The sequence below is a fragment of the Pteronotus mesoamericanus genome, unplaced genomic scaffold (assembly GCF_021234165.1).
Source record: "Pteronotus mesoamericanus isolate MK-2021 breed Mesoamerican mustached bat unplaced genomic scaffold, CSHL_Meso_final contig_177, whole genome shotgun sequence".
NCBI lineage: Eukaryota > Metazoa > Chordata > Mammalia > Chiroptera > Mormoopidae > Pteronotus > Pteronotus mesoamericanus.
In genome coordinates this window covers 4,052,760-4,077,778 of record NW_026555073.1, presented here as the reverse complement: position 1 = coordinate 4,077,778, position 25,019 = coordinate 4,052,760, and the positions used below count along the sequence as shown (strand labels likewise).

The window sequence follows — 25,019 nt, the reverse complement described above, 5'->3', positions numbered from 1 at the left end:
CTGAGGCACCAATTACATGATACTCAAATGCTATATTCAATTAGCCATTATTGTTTAGTTACTTGAAATCTATTCTTCAATTCCTTATGTTTCTGGTAAAACTCAGAACAGCTAGGCATAGTAGCTGAATTTGTAAGCTTTGTGGATCATAGTACTTTATAAATATATTTCTCTCCAATCTGGAAAACTTTGTTTGGCGCAATAATGAGGAAAAAGTATCTCTCCCACCAGAAACTATAAAATACAGAATTTCAAATGAGCAAGGTAGTATACTTCTTGTTCAAAGAATATTTAAATTCCAAACACATTTTTCAACACTCTGGTTTGGAAAACTGCAAAATTAATCTACAAAGAGCCAAGACAGATTCAACAAATATATTAGAATTTACACATCCAAATGAGTGCTGCATGTTTCCAAGTAGAAAACTTAAGAAGTTATAAAGTCATTACACTGATATTGCCATTGTTGAAAGCATTTTGGGAACTTTTCTTTTGGAGTTGTCAGTTCATGACTCACTCAGAGATTTTGTCTCATTACTTCACCTTACTTTTACAATAATTGAAAATATAGCAGCCCAGATTGAACATCTATATTATTCACTAAGTATGACTAAGAATAAATTCCATTTATCAAATATTCTCTCAGATGACAAAGATGTGTCACCACCAAAAGCTTTTAAAAGAATCCCACAGGCCCTTGAAACAATTGTAAAGGGCTTCAAAAAATTTCTGACAAATTGAACATTATTGAAATAAGTATAGATAACTTTCCAAGGTAACTTATTTGAATTCTGCTCAAATATTTATCAGGCATCTCTTCTATGCTAGGTGCTGTTCTAGGTTCTACAGGAAATAAAAAAGATAGGTAAAACCTAATTTCCTGGAGGGCAAGAACTACGATCTGAGAGGGACAGATAAGACAGGTACATAAATGACTTTAATACAAAGAAGTGTCATAAGGGCAGCGCAATAAATGAAGTGCTATAGGAGTTCAAGATATGGCAAAATTGCATCAAACTTGAGGATTGCTATCTCAGCCGAGCCTTAAAAGATGAGCAGAATTTTGATAGACAGAAATAAAAAGAGAGAGAATTCTGGGGAGAAAGAGTGGCGTGAGTACAGTGGAGGAAATGGGTAAGGTATCATTGGAAATGGGCCATTCAATTAGAACTAGAAAAGGAACTGGTATCACTTTATGGAGGTCATGAATGACGAGGACATTTAGATATAATTCTGTACAAAGTGGGAGCCATCACAGGTTTTTAAGCAAATGGGTTGTATGGTCAGAATTGTGCTATTATACATTTGGATGATTAATTTAACTAAAAGTTTATAGTGAAGTGGACAAGTATAGAAACTTTAACGAGAGTTTTGGGAAGAGGTAGGTAATCCAGGCTTGGAGCTAGATTAGGGGAGGTAGAAATTGAGAAGAGAAATATAAAACATAGGTTTTACATAAATATAAATTATATATATCATATATATATTTCTGTAAATATATTTATATGTCTGAGGAAAAGTCTTGTGCATGAGATAGAAGAGAACTAGACAGTGTGGAGATTATTGGAGTCCTTTTATTGGAGTCCATCACAAAACTGGCTCTCCAAATGGTTGCTGGGCTCAGACTGATGGACGGGTGGAGAATCACCTCTTTGAATGTAAATGCAAGGAAGTGCTGCCTTGGCCAAGTGGCTCAGATAGTTGGAGCATCATCCAGTACACCAAAGAGTTGCAGGTTTGAGCTCTAGTCAGAGCACACGTCTGACTTGTGGGTTTGATCCCTGGTAGGGGCAGGTACGGGAGGTGGCTGATCCAGCCATGTTTCTCTCTCACATCGATGTCTGTCTGTCTGTCTCTCTCTCCTCTCCTCTCTCCCACTCTCTCACTCGCCCTTCTTCTCTCTCTCTAAAATCAATAAATATATCCTCAGGTGAGGAAAAACATAAATACAAGGAAGTGACTAACATTGGAAATCTGCTACTCTTGGATAAGAGAAGATGTATTACTTGCATGTAAACTGGAGTCACATCATGTGTTTAGTTAAGATTTGCGATTTCAACAATTATATGGGTATCTTTCCCATGGAACATTTTGGATTATACTTAAAATGGATAGCATATGTCAGAATATTAGTTATACATTATATATACACATTACTTTGATGGATGATTTAAGACATTTTAATTTTAATTTAATTTTACTATATTTCATTTTATACAATTTAGACCCAAAATATAATCCTGCTGTACTATTTCTGCTAGGCTCTGAGCTTATTAATGGCAAGGTATTATGTTTAAAACAATTTAGTATAACTATTTTTATATAGACACAGGGAATATACACAAAAATGTATTTATTTGATTTCAAAAATCTTTCTGTTATAATTCTACACATATGTTGGATATTTTTTTTAAAACATTTCAGACCAGTTTAGTAAAGTTCCTATGCGAAATATATTTTATGTGAGTCAGGAAAATAAAGTATAATATTAATTAGCATGTCATTAAATAAAATTTGATTAACTGAACAGTCAGACAATAACAATATCCTTCAGCAAAGTTCAGCAGTAAGAGATTCATAAATCAATGTTTTAGCTTTCCATCAGTTGTTTTGGTATCAGTTGAGCATTCAAACCTATCAATCATTCTGTTTTAATAAGCAGTGTTTCCTAGATGTTTTTCAATTATGAAGTACAGCATACAGAAGACACTGCTAGGCATGTGGTAGGCAATCAATAAATATAGGCTGATTGATTGATTGAATTCACTTGGGCCTTCATTATTTACCAGCTTCACTTGCTGAAATTTAACAAAAGGCCAAGAGTGCAAATGTACAAGAGACGATTACATGGAGTAGGCAGTAGGAGGAAGGGAATAAGTCACTTCATGTTGAAAACAATGTGTTCAGGAGCAAAGGAGAAGAGATGTAGTGGCTTATTTAAAAATATTTCCTCCCTCTTCTCTCTACCAAGTCTGGAAAAGCTTTCAGAAGTTAAATAGGCCTTACAAGTTGAAAATTGATTAGCACAACTTTTGACCAAGCATCTAACACATTTTGTAAGCACATGAATTTTCTTCTGTTAAGTAATATGACACCAGGGTTCAGAAAATTTTACTAGCCTTAAAAATTCTTGTAGTTTATAACCAAAATGCTAACTGAGATTTTTTTTCCTACATGATTTTGGTAGTTAAAATTGTATAAACCACAAGAGATTAACATCAGAAAAACTGGAATTCCAAGATGTTTCAAGCAAATTATAAAAAGTACTCGGACATAACATACCAAACCTGATTTTACTATACTAAAGTATAGTAAAGATTCTAGCTGTTAAAAACATGGAAACATATAAGTAAGATAATATTAATGAATGTGTGAAATGATTATGTTCTGATCCAAAGGTCCTGGGGAGTAACAATTACAAATGTGGATTTCCTGAAATTATACTTTCTAACATGAAATATAACCTTAATTCTAGTCATGTGAAAAGGACAGACATTTGAGGACATATACAAATTATTTACTAACTTTAGAAGATAAATCGCCAACCATTAGCTTTAACTTCTAAATATACAACTGAGGTGAAATGTTTTATTACACGTGTATTCAGAGATCAGCTCCCTAAATAGCAAAAGATTTATTGCTCTTGTCAAGCTACGATCCTTGCTGAGCTGGACTTGTGTTCTTAACATGAATCATGGTTCCATGTCTTTGTTTTGCACATGGCTCCTCTTAACCAAAAGATAGGCAGGCATTTAAAAGAAATAAAATAGAAAGGAAGATATTAATGGAGGAAATGAGGTACAAAAACAGAAGGCATACAAAAAATAACACATGTAATGGCAATAGTAAGTACTTCACTATCAGTAATTATTTTTAATGTACATTAACCCCTGATTAGATATATAATTTACAATACAAATATTTTCTGCCATTCCATGGGTTGTTTTTTTGTTCCATTGATAGTATCTTTTGATGCACAAAAGTTTTAAATTTTGATGCATTTTATCTATTTTCCCTTTGTGCTATGCTTTTGGTGTCATATTTTACAAATCATTGCCAAACACAATTTTAAGAAGCTACTTTTCTGTCTTTTTAAAATAAGCGTATAGCCTTAACCTTTATGTTTAGGCTTTTGTTCAATTTGAGATCATTTTACATGTGGTATAAGGTAAAAGTCTTTATTTTTTTATTGATGGTGACCATAAAAGGCGGGGTAGCTATACTTACATTAGACAAAATAGATTTTAGCCTAAAAATAGTAAGAAAAAAATTATATAGTGATAAGGGGGTCATTTTACCAAGAAGATATAACAATAATAAATATTTAAATATTCACAAAAATTAACTCAAAGTAGAGTACAGATTTAAATGTAAAACTGAAAACCATAAAACTTCTTAAAGAAATCATAGGGAAAATCTCCTTAATATAGGTTTTGGCAATGATTTTTTTTTGTATGGGATACTTATAGTACAAGCAACAAAGCAATAAACAAACAAACATGTGGGGCTACATCAAACTAAAAAATTCTGCACAGCAAAAGAAACAGTCAATGAAATGTAAAGACAACCTAAGGAATAAGAAAATGTTTGCAAGCCATGTATCTGATAAAGGTTTAATATCCAAGATATATAGATGACTCATTCAACTCAATATCTAATAAATCAATTAATAAATGGGCAAAGAATCTCATAGACATTTTTCCAAAAAAGATATAGGAATAGCTAACAAGTACATGAAAAGGTGCTGAACATCACTAATCAAAAGGAAAATGCAAGTCGAAACCACAATGGGATATCACCTTAGGCCTGCTATGATAGCTCTCATTAAAAAAAACTGGAGATAAAAAATGCGGGCAAGAATGTGGATAAAAGCAACCTTTGTGCATTGTTGATTGTATCGTAAATTGGTGCAGCTACTATGGATAACAGTTTCTCAAAATATTAAAAATAGAACTACCCACATGATCCAGCAATTCCACTTTTGGAAATACATCCAAAGTCAATGAAAACACTCTGTCAAGAGATATCTCCACTCCCATTATCATAGCAACATTATTTACAATAGCCAATATATGGAAATAGCTTAAATGTAAGTTGACAGATAAATGAATACAGGCCGTTCCATATACTGGCTATTGTAACTAATGTTACTATGATTATATATGTATAGGAAAAACTACATATCTGTATACATCTAGGGAAAATATTCAGCTGTGAAAAGAAGGAAACCATGCCATAGGTGACAACATGGACAGGTCTTGGGGGCATTATGTTAATTAAAGTATATTAGACAGAGAAAGGCAAATACTGTATGAACTCAAATATACATGGAAGGTAAAAAAATCTCATAGAAAAAGAGATCAGATTTGTGGTAACCAGAGGTTGAAGGGGATTGAATGAAGGTGTCCAAAAGGCACAAACTTTCAATTACTAGATAAATAAGTACAAGAATATAATGTACAATATGGTTAGCACTGCTGTATGGTATATTTGAAATTTGTTAAGAGAATAGTTCCCAAGGGTTTCCGTTACAAGGAGAAAAACACGGTTTTTCTTTTCTTTTCTTTTCTTTTCTTTTTTATGTATATGAGAGGATGAATGTTAACTAAACCAACTGGGGCAATTTCACAATAAAATTCACTGAAATCATTGTATGTCGATTATATCTTAATAAAGCTGAAAAATATATAAAAACAATTACTGAAAAAATAAAAAAGATATAATCCTTTATATTAACAGAATTAAAAGTACACATATCATGAAACAAATCAGGAATAAAAGAGCACCTCCTCATCCTGACAAAAAGCATATACAAAATACAACAGGTAACATCATATTTAATTGTGAGTGACTGACTATTTTCCTATCTGTGCTTGTAGATGGAATCCACTAATGTCTACTGTAAGTAATATACTTGTTTTCAGAATACAAGTTTGATATACAAAAATCAGTGAACAATCCAACAATTAAGTTAAGACAAATTTCATTTAAAGTAGCATCCAAAAGAGTTACGTACTTTGGAATAAATTTTAAAAAATAAATGCAAGAATTATCTACTGAAAACTAAAACACATTATTAAAAAATTAAAGAAGATGTAATTAATGGAAAGGCATACCTGGATCAGAAGACACAATATTATTAATATGTTAATATTTTCAAACTGATCTACAATGGAACACACTCTTTACCAACAGTCCAGGTGGTTTTTTTGCAGAAACTGACAAGGTGATCTTAAAATTAATATGCAAATGCAAGGTACCCAAAATGGACAAAATGAGTTTGAAAAAGAATTCAGTTGGAGGACTCACCTCTCCATTTCAAAACTTACAACAAAGTTATAGTAATCAAAGCAATGTGGTATTTGCATAAAAATAGACATACATAGTCATCAAGAAACTCCCAGCACACAAAAGTCCAGGGCCAGACGGTTTCCCAGGAGAATTTTACAAAACATTTAAGGAAGAGCTAACCCCTGTCCTTCTCAGACTATTCCAAAAAATCCAAGAGGAGGGAAGACTGCCAGACTCCTTCTATGAGGCCAGCATCACCCTGATCCCCAAACCAGATAAAGACCCTACAAAGAAAGAAAACTACAGGCCAATTTCGCTGATGAACATAGATGCTAAAATCCTCAACAAAATATTGGCAAACCGCATCCAGCAATACATTCAAAAGATTATCCATCACGATCAAGTGGGATTCATCCCAGGGATGCAGGGATGGTTCAATATACGCAAATCAGTAAACGTGATACACCACATAAATCAAAGAAAAGACAAAAACCACATGATCATCTCGATAGATGCAGAAAAAGCATTTGACAAGGTACAGCACCCATTTATGATCAAAACACTCAGCAAAATGGGAATCAATGGGGCATTCCTCAACGTAATAAAGGCCATATATGAAAAACCTACAGCCAATATCATACTCAACGGGCAAAAACTGAAAGCTTTCCCACTAAGATCGGGAACACGCCAAGGATGTCCGCTCTCACCGCTTCTTTTCAACATCGTATTGGAAGTCCTAGCCACAGCGGTCAGACAAGAGAAAGAGATAAAAGGCATCCAAATAGGAAAGGAGGAAGTAAAACTATCATTGTTTGCAGATGACATGATAGTGTACATAGAGAACCCTGTAGACTCTACCAAAAAACTCCTCAACCTAATAAGTGAATTTGGCAAAACAGCAGGATACAAAGTCAACATTCAGAAATCAAAGGCGTTTTTGTACACCAGCAATGCAATAGAAGAAGAAGAAATCAGAAAAAATATACCATTCGATATAGCACGAAAAAAGATAAAGTACCTAGGGATAAATTTAACCAAAGACACAAAAGACCTGTATGCAGAAAACTATACAACATTGAAAAAAGAAATTAAGGAAGACACAAATAAATGGAAGCATATACCGTGCTCATGGATTGGAAGAATTAATATCCTTAAAATGTCCATACTACCAAAAGCAATTTATAGATTCAACGCAATCCCTATTAAGATACCAATGACGTATTTCACAGAAATAGAACAGACATTTCAAAAATTTATATGGAACCATAAACGACCTCGAATAGCTGCAGCAATTTTGAGAAAGAAACACAAAGTAGGAGGGATCACAATACCGGACATCAAACTCTACTACAAAGCCACTATACTCAAAACAATCTGGTACTGGCACAAGAACAGACCCATAGACCAGTGGAACAGAATAGAAAGCCCAGAAATAAGCCCAGGTCTCTATGGACATCTAATATTTGACAAAGGGGGGCAGAAGCATAAAATGGAGCAATAACAGCCTCTTCAACAAATGGTGTTGGGAGAGCTGGATGGCTACATGCAAAAAATTGAAATTGGATCATCAGCTGACACCATACACAAAAATAAACTCAAGATGGATAAAAGACTTAAATATAAGTCGCAACACCATCAAAGTCCTAGAGGAGAACATTGGCAGGAAACTCTCAGATATCCCACGCAGCAATTTTTTCACTGATATGTCTCCTAAAGCAAGGGACATAAAGGAAAGAATAAACAAGTGGGACCTCATCAAAATAAGAAGCTTCTGCACGGCTAAAGAAAACATCAGCAAAATGAAAAGGGAGCCAACCATTTGGGAAAATATATTTGCTAATGATACATCAGATAGAGGTTTGATCTCCAAGATATACAAAGAACTCACTCGACTTGACTCCAAGAAGACAAACGATCCAATCAAAAAATGGGCAAAGGACCTGGGCAGATGCTTTTCTAAGGAGGAGATACAGAGGGCCCAGAGGCATTTGAAAGGATGCTCTGCATCACTAGCCATTAGAGAAATGCAGATCAAAACCACCATGAGGTACCACCTCACACCGGTCAGAATGGCCATCATAAACAGATCCACAAACAACAGGTGCTGGCGAGGCTGTGGAGAAAAGGGAACTCTAGTCCACTGTTGGTGGGAATGCAGACTGGTGCAGCCACTATGGAAAGCAGTGTGGAATTTCCTCAGAAAGCTGAAAATGGAACTGCCTTTTGATCCAGCGATTCCCCTGCTGGGACTATACCCTGAGAACACCAAAACGCCAATACAAAAGAACCTATGCACCCCAATGTTCATAGCAGCACAATTTACAATAGCCAAGTGTTGGAAGCAACCTAAATGCCCATCAGTAGATGATTGGATCAAAAAATTATGGTACATATACACAATGGAATACTACGTAGCAGAAAGAAAAAAGAAGTACTAAACTTCGCAACAGCATGGATGGAACTGGAAAGCATCATGCTAAGCGAAATAAGCCAGGGGGCGAAAGACAAATACCATATGATCTCACCTATAAGCGGAACCTAACCAACAATGCAAAGAAGCAAGGCAAATATGGCCAGCAACACTGAAAGGAAAAGAAATCAACAGAGACAAGAGGGAAGGGGGGGGGCAGGGAAAGGGAAGGGAAGGGGAAAGTCAAGGAACATATAGCAAGGACTCATGGACAAAACCAAAGGGGAAGAGCTGAGGGAGGGAAGGTGGGAGGGGGCAAGGGAAAGGGGGGGGGAAGGCAGAGACAAATGTATTTAAAAAGTAAATAAATTAATAAAAAAAAAAAATTAAAAAAAAAAAATAGACATACATAAATGTATGTAAATGATAGATAGATATATATATCTCAATCAAATAGAATTAAGAGTTCAGAAATAAACTGTTACATATCATCAAATGAATATTCAATGGGGGAATGTATACTATTTTCAACAAATGGTGTTGTGACAACTGAATATGCATGTACAAAATAGTCAAGGTGAATGCCTACCTCACACCGCACACCAAAAATATCTTAAAACAGATGAAAAGCCTGTATGTAAGATATACAAGTATAAAATTCTTATATTTTAGATATATATTTATTCTTATATATATTTATATAAGAATTTTATGTCTTAGAAGGAGACATAAAAGTCAGTCTTCACTACTTTGTCTTAGATACAACACCAAAGGCATGTGACAATAGAAAAAAATAGGTAAACTATACTTAATAAAAATTAAAAACGTTTTTGTATAAACAGTAACCTCAAGAAAGTGAAAATACAGCATATGAAATGGGAGACAATATTCGGAAATCATATATATAATAAGGACTAGTATAGAGAATTGAAATGTACAACTCAGAAAGGAAAAAAATAACCAATTTTAAAAATGGACAAATTATGTGAATAAACACTTCTCCGAATAAGATATTTACATGGCTAATAAGCACATGAAAAGAGGGTTAACATTGTTATCTATCAGGGGAATGTAAATCAAATCCTCAGTGGGACATTTCACACCCATGATAAAATCTATAATCAAAATGACTGACATAACCAGTGTTGGTAAGGATGTGGAGGAACTGGATCCCTTATACATTGAGGTGGGAGTGTAAAGTGGTACAGGCACTTTAGAAAAAATTCTGGCAGTTGCTCAAAATGTTATGGGGGGAAAATGGAGACAACTGCATTTGAACAACAACAAAAAATGTTAAGCATAGACTTACAATGTGAACTAGAAATCCATTCCTGGATATAGACCCCCAAAGATTTGAGAACATATGTCCATACGCAAATTTGCATATGAATGTTCATAGCATTATTCACAATAGACAAATGTAGAAACAACTCAGATGTCCAGCAACTAAGAAGAGCTACCGTATTTTCTCATGTATAATGCGCACCCATGGTTTTTGTGCACATTATACACAGGATTATTATATCCACGCTATGTAATCATTATACCCATGTATAATGTGCATCCTTTATTTTCCCTCAAAAATTTGGACAAAAAGAACACATTATACACCACAAAATACAATATATACAGAAAAAGTAACATCAAAGAGCAACGAAATGAAATGTTGACACTTACTACATCCTGGACAAATCTTGGAAATATTACACTAACTGAAATAAGCTGGTTACAAAAAGTCACATACTATACAATTCCATTTATAATAATATCTAAAATAGGTGACTCCACAGAAATAGAAAACATAATCGTGGTTGTCTAGTGCTGGGATGGGGAATTTGCTGTGCTATTGGGTATGTAGTTCATTTTTGAGGTGATTGTCCTAAAATTAAATTGAGGTGCTGTTTCATGGCTCTGTGGATATATATAAAAATATTTTTTAAACTACTTAATTATACATTTCTAATAGGTGAATTCTACACTATGTGAATTATATCTCAATAAAGTTGTGTAAAAATTATCCCTGCTAAACAAAGCCACTCAACACAGATTACTGCTACTTTTTTGAAGTTGAATATTTGCCTAAGAGTTATTGAGTGTTACTGACCCTCACTTTCCTCAGATAAAAATATCATTTGTATTGGTTTAGAATGCCATGATGTTTAAAGTTTCTACAAAAATTAAGCTTTCACGTTTATTTTTAAAAATGTACCAAAGCCCACAGATACTGATGGAAGTTGGAAGGCACTACCAAAGCACTTTCACTAATAGAGATACATACATTGAAGTTTTAAAGTATCTTTTAAAGGAAGCTCAAAGTGCTCTACTTTTATTAACTCCTAAATCTTTATGAAGTTCTTGAATGATGGGAATGCAATTAATTTTTAAGCCACATAATAACTGCACCAAAAAAATCTCGTAGCACGTATCTTTAAAATGTTCCTATATCTTCACATAGATGATTATCAATTATTATCTTTAATCATCACAACACTTATGATAAATAATGCACTGACAGTGATGATATGAAGAGTGAACAGCACTTTGCACTCTGGAGACCAATACGGTTGCAATTTGCCCTCAAAGGAGTGAGGTTAGCCTGGAGAGTTTTTGAAATAGAACTGGGCTATGGTATCTTGGTATAGTTACCTCCTGACCGTTTCATTAACATTACTGCCCCTTAACCCTTATTGTGATATTCCCAAGTGGCTGCCAAACAGAGGTGATTTCAACTTTTTAGCATCCCTTAGGATTCCCTCAATTTGTACTCATTCACTTAGATAACTTGAAACTAGACGACCCTTCAGCAATAGTTTGAAGATGCCACATGTAACAGAAAGAAGAGGCAGATATCTCTGTTAAGTAGTCCCAGGGTTAGAAACTAAATAGAATTGTTTGCTTATAGTTTCAGAGCTAGAAAGCTCCCAAAAGGACCATAGGTCCCATTTTTCTAAGTCCTGATGTTACAGTAATACAGCTTGTTAATGAGCTTCATTAAAATCTTGGAGGATAACTAACATAAACTGAATGCTTGTGCCCCAGCCATATTCACATGTTGAAACCTAATCCCTAATGTGATGGTATTTTGAGGATGGATTTTTAGGAGGTGGTTATGTCCTAAGAACGGAGCCTTCATGAATGGGATTAGTGTCATTGCAAGAGACCCTGTACTCCTGCCATATGAGAACACAGTGAGAAGATGGCCTTCTATGCATTGGGAAGCAGGATCTCACCAGATACAGAATCTACCAGCACTTTGATCATGAGCTTCTCATCCTCCAGAACTGTGAGAAATAAATGTTTATTGTTTAAGCCACTCAGTCTATGGTATTTTTGTTATAGCAACCCAAATAGACTAAGATGCTAATCCTCATGAGGTACACTTCTCCAAGCTGAGTTGGTATCTTCAAAGATTAACTAATTAAAAAAAAGAAGGGGAAAATGATGCCCCAAGGGTTCTCTGCAAACACCCTCTACCATACTGTCTCAAGTGAAGTTGGAGGAGGTCTGGTATATAATATAAATGAAGTTGATAGCCGATCTCTAGTCTTCTCTCAGCCAGCACTACAGCTATTTTTTTCCTCAACAACCTTTTGCTATTGTGGGTCCTGAGATATTTTACTTGAAATGGAATGTAAAGAAGACCTAGACTAGCTGAATTTCACTAGTTTTGTAAGTATTAGATTGTAAGTACAAGAAAATTTATATAGCAGGGAACATACAAGGAGCCTCACACGGATTGATAAATGCAATTGTATTGTACAGCATTTCTGAAAAGCATGTCATGCCAATGAGAAAACTGTCACACAGAGGGGTTACATCACTTGCCCAAAATCACACAAGTAGAAAGTGGCAGAGTCTAGATTTAAGCCTACGCTCTAAATTGTTACATCAAACTTCCTTTCTTTAAAAAGATCACTATTCGAAAAAAAACCTTGCTAAGTTTTATTCCATTAAAAAAAGTTCTTTTATATAATACAATTTGAGTCCCTTTCAAAGTTCTGTCAGGAAAAAATAGAGACTCTAAAAAGGCATAAATTTAGGTTAAATGATCCTTAGAGGAGCAGTCGGCTTATGAAAAATTAAAACTTAAATGTCATACTCTCAGACCTCCAAATGCTTTAATGCAGTTGACCTTCCTCGGTTGCATCTTGGTTCTGTCATGAGCTGGCTATGTGATCTTTCTGAACAAGTTATTGAAATATGGACTAAATGTCTGTATGTCTAGATCGCCCTGGAGATTAAGTGAGATTGGGTATATACAGTGACTGATGGTGCCTGGTATGTGTAAAACCTTCAACAAATGCTAAATGTTACTGTTCTTACTATTATTAAAAACAACACTGAAGGTGTAAAAAGTACAAATGACTATGGAATGAAAGGGGGTGTTGGGAGGATATTTATGGTATGATTCCATGTTAGTTTAAGCCTGCTTTAGGAAAGAGCAAATACAGAAAAATCATTAGACTATCAATAAGAAATGACTACTAATGATGAGGCTTTATTATTTCTGTTGGGGCTAAATTCCAGAGGGACACTTCCCACACTCTGCTGTTGCTTATCATTTTGAAGTAAGGGGCTATAAGATGGAGAGAGTTATGGCAAGTTTATTCCTCATATTAATTGAGAATAGCCTGAAAGCATCTGAAATCCATACAAAACTTAAATACTGTTTGAACAAATTAAAGAGTCTAGCTAGAAAAATGATGAATATCCATGCTCTGCTACTCGAATTCTCTGAAGCAGATTTTTCAGAGAAGATCTATGACCTTAGGAGATGTCTTAAGGCAGGCTTATACCTCACTCTGGAGAATATTTGAAGCATATCTACATAACTGAATATGTTAACAGTAAAGAAATGACGCATTTTTTGCGCAGGTCTAAAATTGCTTTCCTTTTTACTCTGAATGTCTCTTTCTTATACACATTTTTAAAAAGACTATTTGATTAATGTTCTACTTAATGTTTGAATAAAGCACCTCCTTTCATTTTTTTTTTAATAGTAAGCTTTTCGTTTTAGAAAAAGGAGTTGGCAGAGTTACTGTAGGCTCTGACTTCTCAGCCGTCATCACCTAGAGAAATGAATGACTTCCCTGGCAATGTACCCAGGGAAAATAGCACTCATCTAGTGACATCTCTTCACACTGCAAATAAAAATCATTACAGGAATAATCTATGTTCAAGGGGATGAACTTAGCCAATTTAGTTCTACTTTAGCGATAGCAAATGTATTGCTTCCCATAAGGCTACTATTTCCTGATCAAAATTGTTTTAAATGTAAGGGGAAAGCTACCATGTTATAAAAATGATTATATTTCATGAAGAAAAACTCACCATTATTAAACATGACCAAAAAAAGCACAAGATTTTTCAAAGAGTTGACCCCAAAGCACCATGTTGGGGCAAAAAAAAAAATCCCAAATGACTTCAAAATATGAGTTAAGTGACCCAGGCCCTAGATCTAACTGGATACCGACACAGTGTTTCATACCAAGCAATGATTTTTTAAAACTTTCATAAAATAAACTTACACATTACCTGATAATTGTTTTGGTTTTGTGATAACCTCAATTGGTTTGATGATGCAAAATGTGAAGAAAAATTACTCCGTGATGCATTCGTATTACTGTAAATTGTAGTAGATGCTGTATGTAATGAGGTCCGTGGTGTCAAATGGTAGTCTCTGTTTTGATACAGTCCATTGTCTGCGAAGTCTCTAATATTCACCATTTGTGAATTTGGCATATTTCTTCCTGGTCCTGGCAAAGCTGTACTTTGGTTCTCACCTCGAAGGGAACTGCAACCTTCATAAAATCGTGAGTAGCTTGGTACCTGTGCTCCCATTAATGCCAGTTCTTCCTCTCGGGCGTACTCATCATCGGCATCTGCAGTCTCCATTGCAATGGACAAACAAGTTCCGTCTGTGGAACTGGGTTTCTGTGGGGTATTTCCTCCCAGAATTCTCTGGGGGTAATCACTAACTGCCAATGAAAATACTTCACGGATTTCCAAGTTTTGCGTTCTACAGTAAGGATCTCTAATAGGTGGCTTTTGCCCGCTTAAGTTATGTGATGCTAGACCCGTGTGTTCAGGCTTATATGGCCTTTGAATTCCAACTGGTTCAATTTTGCAGGGTCGGTGGCACACGGATGGCTTTTGAGGTACCGAAATCTCAGAGCCTTGCACCGAAGAGCTTCCATAGTTTTTCTTGGTGTATACTGAGTTTCCAGCATTGAGAACACTTGTCTGTCTTGACAAAATAATTGTTTTTTCACCTAAGAGCAGAGAGGCATTTTTACAGTGTGCTACTTGTCTTTGAACAGGAATGTGCAGCTGAAACTCAGCATCATTTTTACTGGCCGTTTTCTGGATGGGGATTTTATGTGCTTCTGTAATTTGTGTATTTGTATGTTTGGTTGTCCCTTGCTTACTTAATGAACTGGCTGGACTGTATATTCCAGTCACAATGACATCATTATTGGCAGATGACCAAGAAGATTGTTGGCTTGAGGGTCGAGCAATATTAACCACATTTCTTACTGTAATGTCTGGAGCTGCCAACGAGGTACCAGAAACGGTTCCTGTTGTTGCCGTTCCTGATTCAGAACTTTTACTGCTCATTTTTCTTCTCTTATTGCCGACCCACGTCTGGAAGAATAACAAAATGATTATGGAAAATTTCTTAACGCAAAAACTAGGTAAAACGACTTTCATGTGATAAATTATATTATTATTTGTCAGAGGACCAAGGCCTATACAAATTAGAGGAAAAAGACATAGTAAAATTAAAACTAAATAAAGTATAAGGTCAGACATCGTCATGGACTTGCAATTAATAAATATCTGGGAACTTTCATAAAAGAATTATATTGTTGCTCCTGTCCTCAAAACCCATCCAATCTGTAGCAAGAACCTTAAAAATGGTTTTATTCTTGGATCTGGTAAATCAACTTCTGTGAATTTACCCTAAAAATGATCGTAGAGATATACAAAGATTGAGTGCAATAATGTTCATCATATATTTCTTTACGATTGTGAAAAACTGGAAGCATACTGAAGGTAGTTAATGACATTGAAAAATGCCTATAGTAGTGTTAAATAAATATATTTATATATTTGAAACCTTTAGGTTTAACAATGTCTGTTCTAGTAATATTTCATAATGTGATTAATTTAATATTGTTAGATATTTAGATTATTTCTAGAAATAGTCACTATTTTAAACATACTGTAACACACATCATTGTATATGTGTAATTGTGCTATTGGTCTGTTAGAATGTAATTCTAGAAAGAAAATTGATGTACTTTTTTATATTTTCAAAGTATCCTGCAATATATGTATAAGAGTTTTGGTTTCTCCACACCCTTACCAATACTTTGCATTATCTTTTTTGTAGTTTTTTGTAGCTCAGGAGTTAATAAAAAGTATGTAATTGCTGTTTTGATTTGGATTTCTATGGTTACTATATTACTTTGATAGAATTGCTTATCCATTTCCTTTACTCATTTTTATATTGGGTATTTGTTTTGTAAATTGATTTATAAGAGCAATTTTCTACTAGAGATAGCAACACTTTGTCATAAGTTGCAAATATTTTTCCAGTGTCATTAATTTATGGTAGTTATTTTCTTCTTTACACTTCTTTCCTTACCAAATTTTATGCCATGAATATGCATTGCTTTTATAAACAGAAAATATATTATTAGTAAAAATAACAGCAGTGGTTGGCATTTAGGATCTGATTATAAAATATGTACTTTTGTATAAATGATATATTATAATAATCTTAATATTATTATGTTGTATCATGGTTCTTCTTAAAATGTGCACTAAGAAATATTACATTCCATAATGTAATTAGTAAACTTTATAATTATTTCAAAATGTACACCATATTATAAACTATCAACATGTTAATCTATTAATAATTCTTAAAAAATAAATAAGTAAAAATATTAAGTGAACTAGCTTTATGGTGCAGGGTATATATGGTTAACTTTTGTGTAATATGTTTTTGAACACTACAAAAATTATGCAATTTCCAATGTTTATTTATACTATAAACTATATTAATGTTGATATAATACTATAAATAAAATCTACCATGTGTTGAATATCCATTATATGTTTAGATACATATTAATTTCTTTGCTAGGTGCTATTTTTTGCAAATTGAATAGGTGAACAAACTGAGGTTTAGAACTATTAAGTGGCTTGTGGATACCTGGCAGAAGGATTCAAAAATCAATTTTACTTGATCTTAAAGGATATTCTCCTTCCACTACAATGAGGAATTCCTGAAATGGTCATCTCGGTTGGCCATTTTATAGTTTTACTATTAATTTTTCTGTAATAAAGAAACTGTTCCATTTTGCTTCACATGAGGAGATAGGAATTTTAAATTAACTCTGATTTAGTTTTACTAAGCAGCAGAAGTGAGAATTATAAGCAGAGGGACAAATGAATAAAAATGTCACAGAAGGATGCAGGAGAGAAAATCTAAAATGTTTTAAAGTATATACTCAAGAGAAATGACTAAATATAAATGTTTTTGGTAAATATCATTTCAATGTATGGTTCAAAAAGGTGAATTTTATACATATTCCAAATATATTACTTTCTTATTGCTTTGCAAGTATGAAAAATATGCAAAAGAATTAAGATACATATTTATTTATTTGTTTGTTTGTTTGTTTGTTTATTTATTTCAGAGAGGGGAAAGAGGGAGAAAGAGAGGGAGACACATCAATGTGTGGTTGCCTCTTGTGCGCCCCCTACTGGGGACCTGGTCCGCAAACCCAAGCATGTGCCTTGACTGGGAATTGAACTGGTGACCCATTGATTCTCAGGCCGGCACTCAGTCCACTGAGCCACACCAGCCAGGGCCATAATTTTTATAAAAATATATAAGCATTACATCTAAAAACTTTAAAAAAAGAACAGTGAATTGGTAAAATTTGAACTCAAGAGCTACTATATCTCATGGGTAGCTTTGCAATATTTCTAAAAAATAAAATAAAATGAACAAACCAAAAACAAAATCTCAAGCCCATTATGTTCTCATCACAATACCTGAATATCTACCTTAATGCAGGACATTTAAAAGTAATCTTGGTGCATTACTAATTTATGGCTTACTTCCATAATGCAAATATTTCTTTACATAAATCACTAGGTATTTATATTATGTACCCATCACAAAGCAAAAATCAGTAGAATATCAGGAACATATGAAACACAGCATCTAACCACAGAAGGCATCCAACAAAGCTGTCACAGGACTCATGTGCTTTACTAACAGGGCAACCCCTGACCTTACAACCCACTTGATTTTGTTTTATACATAATTTTGCCAAACTTGGTATTCTAATCTATAACAAATTACAAATAACAAATAGGAAGGGCCTTGGTGGTTGAGGTCACTTTTGGAGACACCTTGTTAGCACCAAATCTAAGAATGTTTACTTCATATATATTGCTCACTGAAGAGGAGAAGAAAGGGAAGAAAACACAAGAGCTGATGTGAGAAATAATCAGTCGGGTGTGCTTCAGTAAGGAGGAAATCACCTCATACACCTATCATGTTGTGAGCATTATTATATGAGCACAATACAATAATTGATTTCCATAATAAAACTCTGAGTCAAAAAGTAAGAGTTTAATCATTTTCAATATTCTCTATGAAGGAAAGTAGTCAAGTTTGCACTGAGAAATATCTTCCATTTAAAATATTGAATATAAAGAAAATCAATTGTCTGAAGTTAGCGAATAAAGGAATAAAATTTTCCTAAAAAAGTCATTCAGTTACAGAATCCAACATTTACCAGTGTTTATAACGTATAAATGATTTCACTTTACAATGCCTCATTGATGAGAGAGAAAAAATTGGTCAAAGTTGATAAGATAATTTGGGGTTTGGAAAAAATAGAAAAAAATGAGGAGGTATTTGGGTCATCAATCCTTGGTGTCTATAAAATTCATTTCAGTTCTCTCTTAGAAAATCATTTTCTCCAAACTTCTTTTCCTTTTTTTATACCTTCCTCTTTGTTTTCCTGTTCAATTACCACACTCTATTTATCTTTGCATACATATTTTAACCTTTTATTTTTTTAATTTTTTTAATTTATTTTTTGAAATACATTTGTTTCTGCCTACCCCCCACCACTTTCCCTTGCCCCCTCCCTCCTTCCCTCCCTCAGCTCTTCCCCTTTAACCTTTTAAGTTCTATTTACATTAGGGTCAAGTTTAGTAAAATGGGATTTAAGGGGTTTTTTTGAGAAAAGACACAGCAGACACTATATTAAAAACAATAAAAGGTCTCTTTCAAATAGAACATACAGACCAAGCCAAATACTGGGGGCAGGGGAGGCTGTGGAATGATGAGTCTCTAAACAACTCCCTTCTCGTCTGACTAGAAAAGCCACCAAAACTACGTTGCAATTTAGATTAGAAAGACTGCATTTCTGTATAATTTACACTCTCCTATTACAGAGAACAAATCTGTTTTACACAATCCCCTATAATTTATATAACATTTTATTTGTAAGCTTACATTCTATGAAGTTATTTCTTTTATTCTCATTGTTTGTTTTAGATTTCACACCAGTTGGAGCATAGATATAAACCTGTGTATTTCAACACTCTCCATGTTCAAGTAAAATCAAGTAAGTTATTAGGGAAGATTGCAATAACAACTTGGAAATATGAACAGTCACAGTCTACAAAGCAGCTGTCTGAGAAGGCATTTCACTTTAAAGTAATGGTAAAATAAAATGAAAGAAAAAAAGAAGAAAGACGGAAGTTATCATAGGTGCAGGGGAGTTTGTACTTATAAAATGAAATCTCATCAACTTGAAATATTACACATTTTGTATTACTTTTTCTAAGGCAATTATACATTTTTCTCTGAGGTTAACTAAAGGCATTTCAAATAGGGAATTTAAAGCTATCCATAGGAACTATTTCTAGTTCTTACACAAACCTGAGTATGATGATTCATCTCAGCCAATAAGCAACAGATATCCTGGATATTCCCATTCCCCTAGAATTGGTGGCACAATTCCTTATGTGAAGATGAATATATTATTTAGTTTTTAAGAAATAGATTTCCACCCTGGCTCGGTGGCTCAGTTGAGCATTGTCCTAGGTGCACCAAGAAGCTATGAGTTTGATTCCCGGTCAAGGCACATACCTAGGTTGTGGGTTCGATCCTCGGTGGGACATGTAAAGGAGGCAACCAATCTCTCTATCTCATTTTCTCTCTCTTCCCAAGTACTCTCTCTCTCTCAAAACAATAAACATATCCTCCAGTAAGGATTTAAACAAAAAAAGGAATAGATTTCCCAAAGACTTCTGCTTATCAAGAGATTTTTTTTTATCTTTAGGATCTTTTAAAATTCCTCCAAAATTAAAAAAAAAAAACTCAAAGAGACATTCTTTCTTTTTACCAAATTAACCTAATGAATGACGAGGATGGGAAAGTTGCTAATATTTAAATATCTAAAGTTTCATGCCAGGAGGATTGATAGCATGTCCAGGCAAACACGAAAGGGCCTGTGCACTCAGTAAAATCTGGGACTAGTTCTGTTAAACTTATCTCTCGCCTCCTCTCTATCACCTTCTCATTGCCTTCACAAACGTTTGGCAGCTCTGATTTTTACAGATGAATAACTATGATTGTCATAAAGGAAAATTTCCTCCCTTGTGATTTCTTGTCCATTATTCACTAACTCATTAAAATGCATGCATTTTACTTAAAAGGAGGAGGAAGTATTCACAAGAAAGCCTAGTTTTTCCTAAAAAAAAGACAACAAAAATACTAAAGTCATAATAACAGATAAAAAATTCAAATACAACAAGAAAATATGCTAGATACACAATAGTCCCTTGGTAAATGCGTGTTTTATTGATATCATTTTGTAGGGTTGTGTATATATTAATTCTGGGTATAAAGAAAGCATAAAATCAACAACTAATTTTAAAGGTACTCATTAATTCAAAGGACTGGGATTTTTAAGGATATGTTTACAATGCAAAAATTTTTAGCTTTTTCAAAGTATTCATAGAGACAAATACATGCTAATTAATTAGGTCTATTTATTTAAAATTAATATTTTTATATCAGAGAAATGGAGCTCTTTATAAAGTTAGTGACTTCATACCCTGATAATTTTTCTCATATTAAGCAATTATCACTTGTAATAAACAGCTATAAATTCGAGGGTGTAAGACCTCAATACTTACCCTGACTACACTGAAGTCCAGCTTAGTCTCCTGTGCACACTGTAATATGAGCTGAAAGCAATTTTTACTTTGATTTGTCATTCCATTTTCATAATAACGCTGCAAAATCCTTTGTTGCTCTACAGTAAATACAGAACGTAGATTCATCTAAAAATAAAAGAAGATACTCTGAAAATTGGAATAAAAATTGGGTATGTGTAGAATTTGTACGCTATAAAAAAAAAACAATTTCAGTGCTTCAAAGCTGCAGGGTTATTTTTAAGTCAATTAATCCCCTGTAATGGGCAATAATTTGTGTGCTAAAGGGAGACAGGTTCTCACTGAAAATTATGCATAATGCAAACACATTGAATTTGCTCAGAAAAAGTAACAACTTTAAAGGCAAAAAATGAAAGCCCTTATCTGGGTAGTGTCAGTACAGGGGGGGAAATAAAGGCTCTTTCACTGAAATAAATATTTATGGCTAGTAAAGACAGAGATGGTGGTAGCCATAAGTGGTCAATTATCAACAGAGACACTCACTGTTCTTTGTCAAGCAAGGCATCTGGCATATGTCTTACAGCCAGAAGCTGTGCTCTGGAACAAAAGGGTGCATTTATTTTTTTTTCTTTCTGGGATAAGGGGTTCTTTTTATATATTAAAACAAAACGTCTTTTTAAAGCTTAAAAATAAACAAGAAGGTTTAGTGACTGTGAAAATTGCTTTAGGCAATACTAACCAAAATAATTATTTTTAATACCTAAAGTATACAAATCAAAATTCAAAATCATATACATTTGACTAAAAAGAACTCATGCAAAAACTATGAACCTTGTAATTAAATTAACACCATCATAATTAGGGAAGACATTTAAAAAACACTTTATCCTTCTCATCAATAGGCAGCATGTTCAATATTAAGGGAAAACAACACTGTTAATCTCAAAAATAAAAGGAAGGTAAAAAAATTGTAATTAGATTTAGACAATTTCAGGTCCTTGTTAAAAGCTGTAACACTGAAATTGTTAATGATAAAAATTGGCAGACAGAAAAAAAACTCTTCCTAAGGAAAGTGTCTCTTCAAAATTAGGAAAACAGTAACAACAAAAAACACTATACAAATAAAAATCATTCTAGTATACTGGGTATGGAAACAACCACGTATACTGACATAAAAAAATTAATTTTCCTTTCTCTGAATATTTTAAATGACAAAGCAGTCTCATAAAGAAATTAAAGATAGTCTGCCCTGGCTGGTGTGGCTCAGAGGATTAAGTACTGGCCAATGAATCAAAGGGTCATCAGTTCAATTCCCAGTCAGGACACATGCCTGGGTTGTGGGCCAGATCCCCAGCAGGGGGCGCACGAGAGGCAACCACACTTGGATATTTCCCTCTCTTTCTCCCTCCCTTCTCCTCTCTCTAAAAATAAATAATCAAATAAAATCTTTAAAAAAAGAAATTAAAAATAGTCATACATTCACCCTTTGCATTTGTACACCTGATTTCTTTCTTGCCCATACAAACATCATTCTATCTAATGTTAAAGAAATTGATTAAGGAAAACCAAATGTTGAACATGGCACCAGAAAGATGAGAGTGGTTTCTTTCTGGGACTTTCAGAAAAAAAATAACTCCCCTAACTTTCTGAAGGGGATATCATTCAAGTACAGTGATGTACAAATACAAACCTCTTATTTTCAACCTGACCAATTTTCAAAGATGTTGGGCTACCCGTCATGGCAATATTTAGTATTATGGCTGCCAGCTTTCAGATCAATTTGGGGTTCCTTTTTAATAACAGTTTAGCTATAGTCACAAAAGGAGCCAAAAGATGGAGATCAAATACCTGAAAAACCTCATCTGGTGTGGATTTAAAAGGAAGGAACATTGGAATAAGCTTTGAAGAGGGGATTAAACTTCAATTCACTAATGCATAGTCAAGATAATGGCTGTGATCCTTTCCTCCAGGGTTGTAACCACCACAAAAAGCCTATAGTGCAAGATCTGGGTGATCCTCAAGTGTGATGATACCTGTCTTCCCAGTTTAAGAATGTTTTACTATTGGCTGGCTACAACTGTTACACTTATGCAAATATATGAACCTTTAAAAACACAGCAGGTCCTTTCTCACTAATACCAATAGCCAATATCGCTGATGACTACTAAACAAATTTCTAGAGTCAGGAAATCTAACAATGCTGGGAACATATATGCATAACCCATGTAATAGTGTTGACGATGAAAAATAAATAAATAAAAATGAAATCAAACAGAATGACAAAGAAGCTGTGCTACATTTACACAATAGAATACTATGCAGCAGGAAGGAAAAAGGAGCTCCTACCTTTTGCAACAGCATGGATGGAACTGGAGATTATTATGCTAAGTGAAACAAGCCAATTGGTGAAAGACAAAGACCATATGATCTCACTTATAAGAGGAATGTAATGAACAAAATAAACTAATGGACAAAATAACCAACAAACAAAATAGAACCACAGGCATGGCAACATGGAGCAGACTGAAAGTGACCAGAGGGGAAGGGGAAGGAGGACCATGGTGGAGAGGAGGAGAAGGGACTACACAAAGAACATGTATGAATGGCCCATGGACATGGACAACAGAGTGGGAATTGGCTGTGGGAGTGAGTGTGTGGGATGGGTGGAGGAGGGCAAAGGGGGAAAAATTGGGACAACTGCAATAGAATAACAATAAAAATGACATAATTAAAAAATAAAATAAATAAAAATGCATTAAAATGTTAACAGTGGTAATAGTTGGGTAATAAAGTAGATTACGGGTGAAAAAAACAAAGGTTCATAGAATTCCATTGTGTAAATATACCACGGGATTTTTATCCACTCATCTACTGATGGGTACCTGGGTGGTTTTGAGGCCTTGACTATTGTAAATAACATTGCTAGGAACATTGGGGAGCATGTATGCTTTCTGATTGGTGTTTCAGGATTCTTAAGATATATTCCCAGTAGTGGGATCACTGGGTCAAGCTGCAATTCCATTTTCAGTTTTTTTAAGAAATTCCATAACGCTTCCCACAGTGGCTGCACCAGGCTGCATTCCCATTACCAGTGCACGCGGGCTCCCCTTTCTCCATATTCTCGCCAGCACTTGTTTGTTGATTTATTGTTGACAGCCATTCTGACGGGTGTGACATGATACCTCACTGTGGTTTTAATTTGCACTTTTCTGATGATTAGTGATGTTGATAATTTTTTTCATATGCCTACTGGCCATTTGCATGTCCTCTTCGGAGAAATGTCTATTCAGGTCCTTTGCCTATTGTACTTTACTCCTCAAACAAGGATATATTTACTGATTTCTTTAAGAGAGGAAGGGATGAAGATAGAAACATCAATGTAAGAAAGAAACATAGATCATGTTACCTCCAGATTTTTTGCCTCCTGTAGCCATCCCACCGGGGATTGAAACCACAAACTAAGGGTGTACTCTGACCAGAAATTGAACCCACTACCTTTTGGCGCACTGGACAGTGATCCAAACAACTGAGCCACCTGGACAGGACTGCCTATTTTTTAATTGGTTTGTTTGTCTTCCTGGTATTTAGTTATATATGAAAATTAACCCCTTATTAGATGTGTCATTGGCAAATATATTGTCCCATTCAGTGGGTTCCCTTTTCATTTTGTTGATGGTGTCTTTTGCTGTGCAAAAGCTTTTCCGTTTGATATAGTCCCATTTGTTTATTTTTTCTTTGTTTCCCTTGCCCTAGTAAATATATCAGAAAAAATATTTTTTTTTTGCTACACAAGATGTCTGAGATTTTACTGCCTATCTAGGATTTTTATGGTTTTGCAGCTTACATTTAAGTCTTTTATCCATTTTGAGTTTATTCATGTGTACGGTTTAAGTTGTGGTCTAGTTTTTTTTCTTTGCATGTACCTGTCCAATTATCCCAACATCAATTTTTTAAGAAAATATTTTCAGTCTTTTTTATTGATAACATAACTGAGATACTTATTTTATACATTTAAATTATCTTGAGACTCGATAACAATATTTAGCTACAGTGTAATCCAGAAATTAAAATATACAAAATAGTTTTAGGATAGAGA

At 34.2% G+C, this 25,019-nt stretch overlaps 1 protein-coding gene across 1 annotated transcript in view; it reads right to left on the bottom strand.

The window, feature by feature from the left end:
- Positions 1-21,091, bottom strand: part of HDX (highly divergent homeobox) — an 81,828-nt gene extending 60,737 nt beyond the window's left edge. The window contains exons 1-2 of the mRNA XM_054566594.1: positions 20,945-21,091; positions 14,237-15,346 (exon numbers count right to left, since the gene is read on the bottom strand). Of these exons, the coding sequence (XP_054422569.1) occupies positions 14,237-15,346; positions 20,945-21,091 (1,257 nt within the window). The remainder of the gene's footprint in view (positions 1-14,236; positions 15,347-20,944) is intronic.
- Positions 21,092-25,019: the final 3,928 nt, after the last annotated feature.